This window comes from Hyperoodon ampullatus, assembly GCF_949752795.1.
Source record: "Hyperoodon ampullatus genome assembly, chromosome: 3".
Classification (NCBI taxonomy): domain Eukaryota; kingdom Metazoa; phylum Chordata; class Mammalia; order Artiodactyla; family Ziphiidae; genus Hyperoodon; species Hyperoodon ampullatus.
The window spans coordinates 119,425,221-119,437,201 of record NC_136916.1 but is presented as its reverse complement, the minus strand read 5'-3'; the positions used below and the strand labels follow the sequence as shown (position 1 = coordinate 119,437,201).

Sequence of the window (11,981 nt, the reverse complement as noted above, 5' to 3'; positions counted from 1 at the left end):
AGAGGGAAAAGACAGAGCTAATATTCTACAACATGACGAGAGAGTCAGAGAAAGGCCAGTGGGGTTGCCCTCTCACTTCTGGGTTGAGATCCCCAGGTGTAGCAAAGTCATGGTGTGTGTGTCTGAGCAAAAAGAGACCCAGCAGAGCCTCTACTGAATTCTCTCAGTACCGAGAGGGGGAGAGGATTTCCTGCTCTGCTGGTGAAGCCTTCTCTGTGCTGAAATCACCTTTCTTCACAGCCCTACTATTCCTCCAGGAGGTTCAGGAGTCAGTGGGGAGGGATTTACACAGCCTTTTCCCTGACTGAGAGCATTTCTGCTGGTTTTCCATGCCATTGGTCAAAAGACCCAGTAAGAGGCATACTGCACCCTCCCCCAGGTCTCCCCCTCCTCGTTCTGAAGGCACATTCAGATACTAACCCAAGAATGCTGCAGTCGTTCAAGACTACCCAGCTTGTAATGGACAAAGCATTTCTAAATCCCTTCCTGGCTCTCCACTTGCATGTCCTAGGACTCAGGGTGGCCCTGCTAAAGAGAAGACCAGGAAAACGATAATTCTCAAGAGGATTCCCCAGTGAGATTTCCAGTTAGCACCTACCCAATCACACAGAGAGTGTGTGAGGAAGGGTTATTACTAAACAATGACATATTCACAAATACATTTAAAACGGTGAAATCCTATGCTAAATATGAGATAGTGAAAGAAAGTTGGTACAAAGTATTCTAATCTTCCAATAACTGTAAAGCCAAATCCACAGTAAGACCATTCACAAAAGATATAATTTAGCAAAAATATAATAATAATGATCTTCAGTATTTCATAGATGTGTGTGTGTGCTGTAACTATAGTGTAGCAAGCAGCACTCTCCCTCTCTCCCCACTATAATAAATCATGTCATATTATGTGAATTCGGTACAAAACAAAGAGGTAGAGTACCAAAAAGATATATGGCATCCAATTTTATTGAATAGACTTGCCTAAATCACTGCTATTTTAAAACAAAAATTCCTGATGCTAAATCTGAAGGTCAAAAATCTTCTGAAGGTATCAGATTTGAAATGCCATATAATAGTAAGAATAAATCACATTTCTGGAATAGACAAGCCAATATAGAATCTGTTGGGCAGGGGTGTGTGAATTTATCCAATACACAGACCTTAAAATAGGCCAGATAGTAAGTCTGGCTAATAATAATTTCAAGGTCCCTGCCTCTACAAGGTAAGGGCTAAGGTAACTGCTGATTATCCCTAGTACTTACAAAGTGATAACAGATAAGCCTAATAGGATTTGAATTTAAGTAGATGTGATTCTTTTCCCTCCCTCTTCCAGCTCTGTGAAGTGGAAATTCTGTAGGCACCAATAGAAAAGGCACACTTTCAGACATAAGGCATGCCCTGATGATCAAGCACACTTACCATACAAATCCTTCCAGACCAGTTCAGAGCATGAAACTATGCACCACAGTAAGCTGTCCAGAGACTTAAATAAAAATGCTGGCCACTTTGTTATAATAAGAATTTCTTAAAACAGGAATAGTAGTATTTCTGATCAATTTATTAGGAGACACAGTAACCAATGGGCCTGGAACTGCTGGCCCCATGGAATAATGATCTGATTCATGACAAAAAGCTAGAAAATTCCATGTGTTCAGTTATTAATATACAGCATTTTTGCTAAATCACTGGCACTTTATGCATGTGCCTACACACACGTGAACCGTGTGTGTGTGTGTGTGTGTGTGTTATTTCTTTAGCGCTTACTATAAACCAGCTACGTTACTAGGGACCTGGGATAAATGCTGAAGAAAAGAGACATAACCGTTGCCTCCAAGAAAATACAGTCCAGTGGAGCAGTGCTCCTCAAACTTTTAACATGCATTCAAATCACCTGGGGATCTCATTAGTATGCACTGTGTCTGGGGTAGTGCTGAGATTCTGTGTTTCTCACTACTCCCTTTTAATGCCAATGTTGCTGGCATTTGAGTAGTAAGGTACTGGAGGGCATAGATATTACATTCCACAAATAAACAATTATATGCTTACATTTGTGAAAAGTGATATGAAGGAAAAAGTGCAAGGATCCATGAAATCAAATAAAGTGGGGGACCCCATATATACTTAAGGGCTTGGTGAGGGGTTGTTTAAGCCGTAAGCTGAAGGAGTTTAGAATGTGGCAGACTAAGTTATTGAGACCTACTGTAGTGAATGCCACATGCACCTTTGGTGTCTTTGTGCTTGAAGGTATTTTCCTGGACACCAGAGTATGCATGACCTAGCTCAGGGATTGCTGGAAGTGCCTAAGGCCAAATACCCTGGAGCTACTTGCTTGAGGGACAGGACTTTGTAATTAAATACTGCAGCTTCACCACCCATTGGTGGTACACACTTAGTTGGGTTTCATACATTCTCAGATGGTTCCCTGCAATACTGGCCCCTAGTTTCCCATAGCTATAACTCATATTAACTTCCCTGTCTCACTCCTTGCCAATGACTTCTGCCTCTCCTCCAAATAAATTAGTAGCTCCCAAATCCTTGTCTCAGGGTTTGCTTTTGAGGGAACCCAAATTAAGAAATCAACCCTTTCAAAGAAGACAACAAACAGTGATGAAATATACATGCACTCGTCTATATGTGTACATACACACACACACACACACACACACACAACTAGGTTGAAGTCTAAGGGGGAAGAAAGAACACAGAAACCTAAAATGAGCACTGAGACTAGTTACTTTTGAGCTTGGATATTTGCCACCAATCCTGCTGATCTTGAACTTTTGTTTTTATAGCCTCATGGGGAGAGAAGAACAAATGTCTAAACCTGACCCCCCCCCCCAGGAAACCTCCTACCAATCAGCTGAGCTACATCCTCAATGTCAGGGTAAACCAGAAGTAAAACTATCTCTCCTAATCTCAGAGAACTGCAACAGATGTTACCTTGGGATTGAACAGAGCAGGGAGGAAATACCCTAAAGAAATTGTAACTATAAGCTGGCCCTATTTCCTGACTTGGATGGTGGCTTCATGGTTATTTGTAAAACTGTACGTAAGTATTTATGTACACTTCTATACGTACATTTTACTCCACAATTTTTAAAGATGTAATTTTTAAAAAATCTAACAGACAAGAGAGGAATGATTTCAGTCAAGGGAAGTCGTGTAAGAATTATGAGATGTTTTGGAGGAACAGAGAACAGGCCAGTGTGGCTGGACCATAATCAACAAGGGGGAGAATGGTGGTGGATTCGGTCATACATTCATTTACTCACTTGTGACAAGCACTGCCTTATGGAGCTTACACTGAGTGAGAGACAGGCAAGACAATCAAATAAATGAACATAATAATTGCTATGAAGAAAAAAAACACGTTGGTATCATAGAAAGAGACTGGGGCTAGAGAGTTATTGGTGGGGAAATGGAGATTGGGTTGCCTTGAAAGATCGTACTTAGGTGCTGGCAACTGAACTGAGACCAGAGAGACAAGAGGATAAACTAGGAAGAGGCATAGGAGCCAATACTTTGTAGTTCTCAGTAAGAATTCGAGCTTTATTTTAGGAGCAACGGAGGTATATGCAGAAGAGAGACATAATCAGACTAAGGTTCTTGAAGATCTTCCTGATGAGTCTATGAAGAATTGATTCCATGGCGTCCAGAATGATGCAGGCAGAACAGTGAGAAGACAAATTTGACAGGCGCCGACTAGGATAATCAAAGTGAAACATAAAACTACATCTATTCAAAGTATACTTTAGACTTAGAATTGAATATTCCTTACATATAACTCTGATAGAGACTCTGCCCCCAGAAGAAAATCACTAATCACTGAGTCCTATCTTTTTGGCTACAATGATTAAGCAAATGACTGGCATATTACTGAAGCTTGATCAATCAGAATCTTTTCTTGGGATTTTGCTCTGGAGCTAGAGGAGAAGGCTCTCCTTTAGTAGAATGTTATAAGGGTATAACATGAGAACTGCCAGTGGTCTTGTTCAGGTCCTTTGAAGAAAGACAGAAGGAAGCAGGAGAGGATGCAACCATGAAGAGAGAAGAGAAAGGGAGAGAGATTAAGACAAATCCTGATGTGATTGAATCTCCTGGCTGCTGCGGTTTGGGCAGTATTCTATTCAACTATTGGAACTACCCCAGGATTTTCCCAGTTACGAATCATATAATTCCCTTTTGCATTTAGCTAATTTGAGTTGGATTTCTGTCAATTACAGTTAAAAAAAAAAAAAAAAACCTAACCCGTATAAGAGGTGAGGAAGGTGGTGATGAGCATCTTAGGGGCTAGATGTACCATTTACTGAAATGATGAAGGCAAGTTGAGAACCTGGCTCAGGAGGCAGGAACCAAAGTTCTGTTTAGGAAATGGGAATTTGAAATACCTATGAGATATCAAATATTAAGTAGATGGTGGATATATGAATTTAGAGCTTAGCTAAGAATGGAGTGTGGATACATTTGGGCATCACATCTGGGCATACAGATGATATCCGAAACCATAGGATGAGATGAGATGAGATTACATGAGAGAGAGTATCCAGTGGAAAGAGAAAAGGGCCCAGGAGTAGGACCTGAAAAACTCCAAATTCTATGGACCTGATCAGATAGATGCCAAACTTTAACTAAAGAAAAGGTCTGCAACTCATGCACCATTCCCCCACTTCCACACAACTGTGGTTAAGTTTGTTTGCTGGATGATGTTAGTTAACCCTACAAGTTTCACCTTATTGTGATCGGTCAAAAAAAAAAAAAAAAAAGTCTAGGTGAGAGGTGTGTGTGTGTGTGCATGTGTGTGTGTAACTTTAAAGTAGTAAGGCTGATTTTCAAGTGTAGTTCATAAACTGGCTCTGTAGGCAATTTTGAAAAAATATCTGAGTAGTAATATAAATATTTATACTTTAGAACTTGGTAGGTATTTGGATTATAACAAGCCTTTTGTGTATATGAGTCATTCTTCCATTATTTCTTGATTATAAACTTGGCAATGGTCACATGTACTAATTCTGTAATGGCCACCAGAGAATAATTTTCTGTATTACCTCCAGGGCCTATGGAACATGATCAGCACTGCCTCTGTTTAGAGAGCAGTTTAAATGAAGGAACTGAAAATTTAATGTTTTTTAAAGTTTCTTGTTTCTGTACTAAACCAAAAGAGTACCTGTCATTGTGACATACATTTCTGAAATGACTGACTGTATATAAATGTATGCAGATGACTTAAAGACAATGCCACCTAAAAGAAGTCTTTACCTATTCAGGTGTATATGAATTTGTTAGGTTATGAGTCTATAGGATCTGTTGGGTTAAGGGTCAAATCATATATCCTGATTTAGAACATGTACATAATGATGATTAGAAGTTATGTTTTCAGAAAATAAAATTACTAAATTTTATAATTCGTTAAGCACTTCATGGACACTTGAGACTTAGAATTTAAAATTTACTCAGTTAAAAATATAAAGATATTGATCATTGATCATTTTGTTAAGGTCCAATATAGTTCTAAAAGGCAAAGAATCTTCACAATTCTTTGTCTCTAGCTTAGATTAGTTTCTGAACGCTGTGTTCTCCTGATGGAATGTTGTCTCCTTTTCAATTTTCTCTGAAGTATTTTTATATATCTTTGGTGAACTCAGAAATATGCTAAGACCCAGATGTTGTTTTCTTTCAACAATAACAGAATTTATTCAGTGAGGATCGACAACTTTATAAATTTATGAGATTACTTGGGATGTGATTAGTGAAATTCTATCTTTCTCCATATTTGTTTCTGACATTTTAAAATTAATAATCAAATGAAAATGTGAACTAAACTTATTTTCCTTATATATTCTCTCTAGTTCTTTGGATGGGATGACCTTATATAAATGAATGAACAAATAAATACCATACACGATTCTTAATAATAGTACACAGATTGTCTGAAAAGTCTAGAAACATAGGGAAATATTTTATTTATTATGCTTTTTCAGATTAATAATTGGCTTAAATTTAGAAATGTGTTACCTGCAAAAGAATCTGGGGATCAAAGGGAAATATCCTGACAATATTTCTTAAAAATATAGCTAGCATCTTAATTTTGTTTAGATTTTACATTTTGGAACTCAGCTGCTCAGAGTTAGATTAATTGTAATTTTTGATTCATGTCATTCATCATTTGTCTAGATAAAGACACTTTTCTTTATTTTGTTAATTATGTAATTATTGATTTTTTAATAATGGAATAACCGCCTACAAAGCCACTATCCAAAACAAAAGCTAGGAGTCTGACAATAGCCCACATCAAATACTATTTCTCCTACTAGTCCATCCTCCTCCTCCTCCCACCCACCCAAAGGATCCATCATCACCCATTGTTCCTTTTATCTCACTGTAGTAACTATTTTTTCCTAAAAAATACACAAATATATATTTAATAGTTTTTTGTTAATTTTACAAAAAGAATATCAGAATCTGTGTAATTTTTTGGAACTTTTGTCACTTAACATTGTATTGATAAGATTAATTCATATTGCTACTTACAGCTATATTCCATTCATTTTGATTGCTGTATAATATTCACTGAGTGAATGTACCACAGGTTATTTATCTATCATCTGTTGCTGGACCTTTGGATTCATTCTGTTTTTTAATATGAGCAGCGCTGCTATCACATCCTTTTATATATCTTCTCTTGTATGTGTGTAAGTTTCTCTTGAGTATATACCTGGGCATGAAGGTCATGATGGAGTAAAGAGTATGTAAGTGTTCAATTTTAGGAAAAAATAGCAAGCTTTTCCAAAGTTGTTACTCTCATCTGTAACATATAAAAGAGACTGTGGATCCACAGCATTGTTAGCATTTCAAATATTTGGAATCCAGTGGAGATAAAATGGTATCCTATTATGATCATGATAGCATCATTTAAAAATAAAAACATTCTGGGGATAAGGTTTACTTTTGAGATGATCAGAATGTTTTAGAACTAATAGAAGTGATGATTGCCTGACATTGAGAATGTATCAATACTAAATACCACTGAATTGTACGCTTAAAATGGTTAATTTTATGTTATGTGAATTTTACCTCCATTGGAGAAAAAAAAAAAAAAGGAACACAGGCTCTGGGTTCAGATGCTTGTGTTCATCCTTGCTCATTTGACCACAGGCCAACTACATACATGATATCTAGATTTCAGTTTTCTTATCTGATAAATAGGTACATAAGTAACGCTAACGTCCAACGGCAGCCATGAGCACTAAACCCATAACTGCCAGAATAAATATTCAATAAAATAAATATTCAATTCAAGTGAGCTGTTAATAAAAAATAATAATAAATAAAAGAGTAATAAAAACAAAAACATTCCTTCATTTCTAGTTTTCTCAGGTATACTATACATTTCAAAATATGTTAGTGGTATATAAGTCAATACAAAATAATTAATTACAAAATGATCTATGTGTTACTTTGAGCTAATTTTTTTTTTTTTTTTTTTTTTTTTTTTTTGACGGAAGACCCAGCAATTAGTTTACTTCAAGGTACTCACAACAGTTTGGGAGAAACACACCATAATGTTTTCCTGGGTGAGGAAATGAGCTAATTTTTTTTTCTACCTCTTCTCTCACATCACTACAGCCATGGCCAGGACTGTAATATGCAGTCATTATGGCCACTGTGTTCTCTTCTAATATCCTACCTCCCTATAGGTGGAATGCCAGGAGGGGAGATCATGTATTTACTTTAAGTTTTTCAAGCATTCATTCTTTCTCTAGAAACCTCACCTCATCTCAAGTGATTTTTAAAATATCTAAGAGGTTTCCACTGACTGCTTAGATTTGTAGAAGGTTTTATTTTATTAAAATATACAGTACCGCATAGACACATTTACAACACGTAGTCATTAGATTGCAAAGGTATATAGAGCTGGCCCAAGTAATTAGGTATTTTTAAAATCCATTTAATTAGATTTCTAGATTTTCATGTTCCTTTTTCATATGTCATTAACTTAATTTAAATGCAGAGTCATGTTTAAGGTGATTCTCTGGCATCTGTAATGAAGGACTAATGAATGTCGTTTAAATTGGGAAACAGCAAGGGTGTAGGAGAGAAATCCTGCTGCAGAACTCCACAGTCAGCCAAAGCAGGGTAAGTGTGATGATGATTCCTGGTGTTTACTATCATCTGTTAAAATACATGGAATTTCCAAGAGGAAAAGAAGAGTGAGAGCAGTGGTGAAAATGAGGTAGGAGCGAACAGATGTGATCCTGAAACCTTCCTTCCCACCCCTCCTCACTAACCTGAACAGTCCAGTCCATACAAGGGAGTTTGAAAGCGTGGTAGGCATTTCCCATGGAGTGGCAACTTTCATTCTGATTACAGATATTTAAAAGCATCATGCATCATGAAGAGGGCTTAGCTGAAACTTTATGTATTTCTGATTGCAACTTATTTGGGCACTGTGAGCCAAGGTAGATAATAATTTTCTAAAATGATGCATATTGTCTAAATTGCTAACAAGAAGATCCTTTCATAGACAGTGCAGTGTTTAACTTTCCTTCCTTTATTCACCTTTAATTCCTCACTGCTTCCAACTGAGTTGAAGTGTTTGCATTAAGACAAAACACCCATTGGAACTGAAGAAATTGACTCACCTGTTTTTTAAGTTGCAGGGTATTTTTTTATGGTATACAATATGCAGTATAATGTAATAAATATTTTAATTTAAGGATATTGAACTCTTGTGTCCCTTAGAGGGGCCTTACAACTCACTGCTACAAATATTGGCACTTAATCATAGAAGAAAATGACATTAAAATAGTTCAAGGATAAAATCACACGTGGGGTGCTTGTTCGCAAACAGGCCATGATCTCATTTATATATGACCTATAAGCTTGAAGAAGTTATGAATCAATATAGTGGTAAGGAAACCTAACATAACAGTTAAGATCTGTGGCCATTATTTTTCATTTAGGCCTGGAAATACATTTCCTTTCCTGAATGAACCAATAAGGCCATTTCAAAGAGAAAGAAATGGAAACGAAAAACAAACGTGTTAAGGCGAGCACTGACCTCAGAAGCAGGCTCTCCCTTTTAAGATACCAGAACGGAACTGTAAGTTCTTTGACCAGCAATTAGCACGCCTGGATCTCCTTCCACAGCACAGAGGAGCAGAGCCGGGAAGAAACTTGTGGTTACGTCGTGCTGCCTCTGGTGGCAAAGGGAGATGCTTCTACTTCTCACAAGGTTTTTTCCACCCCCCACAGTCGCGGGACTGGCGAAGGCTGGAGCCTTCTACACATTGCTGTGAGGCCAACTCCACCACCGCTCCGGACGGAGCACAGTGGGCGCGCGTGGGCGCTCAGCAAGTTCCTCTTCTCCAGCCTTTCCTGCCAGTGTTCACCGAAGTGCTTTGGGATCTGAGGTTGTGAAACTCCCTGAGCAGGGAAAACGATACACTTCTTCCCAGTGGCGATTTTTCTTTCTTTTTCTCCTGCCCTAAACAGGGTGTTTGACCTTCTGGGCGACTGCGTTCCCTGTGCCCTGGCGCCAGCTGTGTTCCTGACCGCAGGGCTGCACGGGGCCTGGCAGAGCTCCGGACACATTTCCTGTTGAGGCCTAAGGGAGGGAAGCTGTTTGCTGCCAGGACCCTGACGGGAATTCTTGGAGATTGAGGGGACGGGCGTGGGGGAGTGGGGGACGGGTGGGGGGGCGGGGAGCCAGCTGTGGGGGGCGGTGACCGCGCTCCTGGGACAGCTCCACGCCCTCGGGCGGGTCAGATCCAAGCTGGGAGCAGCCGTGGGCGCTGGGCCTCCAAGATGAGGCCGGCGCTCGCCCTGTGCCTTCTCTGGCAGACGTTCTGGCCCCGGCCCGGCAGTGGAGAGCACCCCACTGCCGACCGCGCGGGCTGCTCGGCTTCGGGGGCCTGCTACAGCCTGCACCACGCTACCTTCAAGCGGCAGGAGGCCGAGGAGGCCTGCAGCCTGCGCGGCGGGGCGCTCAGCACGGTGCGCGGAGACGCCGAGCTCCGCGCGGTGGTCGCGCTTCTGCGGGCAGGCCCGGGGCCCGGAGGGGGCTCCAAAGACCTTCTCTTCTGGGTGGCGCTGGAGCGCAGGCGATCCAACTGCACCCTGGAGAATGAGCCGTTGCGGGGTTTCTCCTGGTTGTCCCCCGACGTCGGCGGGTCCGAAAGCGACACGCTGCAGTGGGTGGAGGAGCCCCAACGCTCCTGCACCGCTCGGAGCTGCGCGGGACTCCAGGCCACCCGGGGAATCGAGCCCGCAGGCTGGAAGGAGATGCGATGCCACCAGCGCGCCAACGGCTATCTGTGCAAGTACCAGTTCGAGGGCTTGTGCCCCGCACCGCGCCCGGGGGCCGCTTCTGACTTGAGCTACCGCGCGCCTTTCCAGCTGTACAGCGCGGCGCTGGACTTCAGTCCCCCCGGGACTGAGGTGAGTGCGTTCTGCCCCGGGCAGCTCTCCGTCACGGCCACCTGCACCTCGGACGAGGTCGGCGCGCGCTGGGACGGGATACCCTCCGGGGCTGTGCTCTGTCCCTGTCCCGGAAAGTACCTCCGTGCTGGCAAATGCGTGGAGCTCCCTGACTGCCTAGACGACTTGGGAGGCTTTGCTTGCGAGTGTGCTGCGGGCTTCGTGCTAGGGAAAGACGGACGCTCTTGTGTAACCAATGGGGAAGGACAGCCGGCCCCCGGGGGGACCAAGGTGCCCACCTGGCACCCGCCAGCCCCTGCAGCCAGCTCCATGCCGAAGGGAACGTGGTCACCCAGTGTCCGGGAGAAGCCAGGAGAGATACCCCATGCCCCTGGACAAGGCAGTTCAGCAACATCTATTCCCGAGATTCCTCGGTGGGGATCACAGGGCACGATATCTACTCTTCAAATGTCCCCTCAAACAGAGGCAAAGGCCGACATCAACTCTTCAGGAAGCGTGATTCCCAAGTTTAATTCCACGTCTTCCTCTGACAATCCCCAGGCTTTCGATTCTTCCACCGTGGTCTTCATACTTGTGAGCATAGCAGTAGTAGTGTTGGTGATATTGACCGTGACAGTGCTGGGGCTTTTCAAACTCTGCTTCCACAAGAGCCCTTCCCCTCGGCCAAGAAAGGGGCCTTTGGCTTCCCCGGGCATGCAGAGTGATGCTGAGGCCGCTGCTCTGAGCTCCAGTTCTACACATTGCACAGACAATGGGGTGAAGGTCGGAGATTGTGGTCTACGGGACAGAGTAGAGGGAGCCTCGTTGACGGGGTCCTCTCTTGGCTCTGGTGACACATAGGGAAGCGGGACAGTGACCACTTGTTGTGAGCAGTTTTTCACTTTCAGTGAAAAGGGAAAAGGAAAAGAGCAACTTATTTGTGGGACTGACAATTCCTAAAGAAATTCCCCTTCCCCTAAATTCCCTCTTCTCCACTGAGGAGCCACATCTGAACTGGACACTCCTTCCCTGAAGATGGAGGAAATGGAAGTGCCTAAGGGTGGTAGTGCGGGGCCTGGATCCTACTGGGGAGAGGTATTTTCTTGTGTTTATTCTGGGGAATTTGGAGAGGTGATTGAACTTTTCAGGACATTGGAAGCAAATAGAGAATTTTTTTTTAATTTTATTTTTTACCAAATGGAAAGGAAAACTTCTGTCTACATTGTTCAGGCTGGGAGTATATTGGTTTGAAATTCCCAGGCAAAAAATAAAGGATTGTTGATAACCCAGACTCAAATATCATTGGTTTCCTGGAGGAGTAATTATTCAGGAAGAACTGCAGAGGGGCATGTTGGGAATAGGAACAAGAGCACCTCCTGCTTATAGGTGGAGTGGGAAAGTCCTTGGAATGAGGAGTAGATCTTTAAGAACTTTTTCCTTGGTTCTTTTATACTTTACTTTCAGTCATTGTTACTTGTGTGCCCTGCTATAAATCCAAACTGTAGTGTTGCCAGAGTTGCTGGCTCTGGAAGCAAATTATAGTTGACCACCAATTCAAGGGTTTACTG

The 11,981-nt window shown here is 41.9% G+C and overlaps 1 protein-coding gene across 1 annotated transcript; it reads left to right on the top strand.

Annotated features, from left to right (window-relative positions):
* Window positions 1-9,801: 9,801 nt before the first annotated feature.
* CLEC14A (C-type lectin domain containing 14A) lies at window positions 9,802-11,690 on the top strand (the record flags this gene model as incomplete). The annotated part of the gene is made up of 1 exon (XM_079700287.1): window positions 9,802-11,690. One exon carries the CDS (start codon window positions 9,802-9,804, stop codon window positions 11,272-11,274), a length of 1,473 nt encoding a protein of 490 aa, XP_079556413.1. The 3' UTR covers window positions 11,275-11,690.
* Window positions 11,691-11,981: the final 291 nt, after the last annotated feature.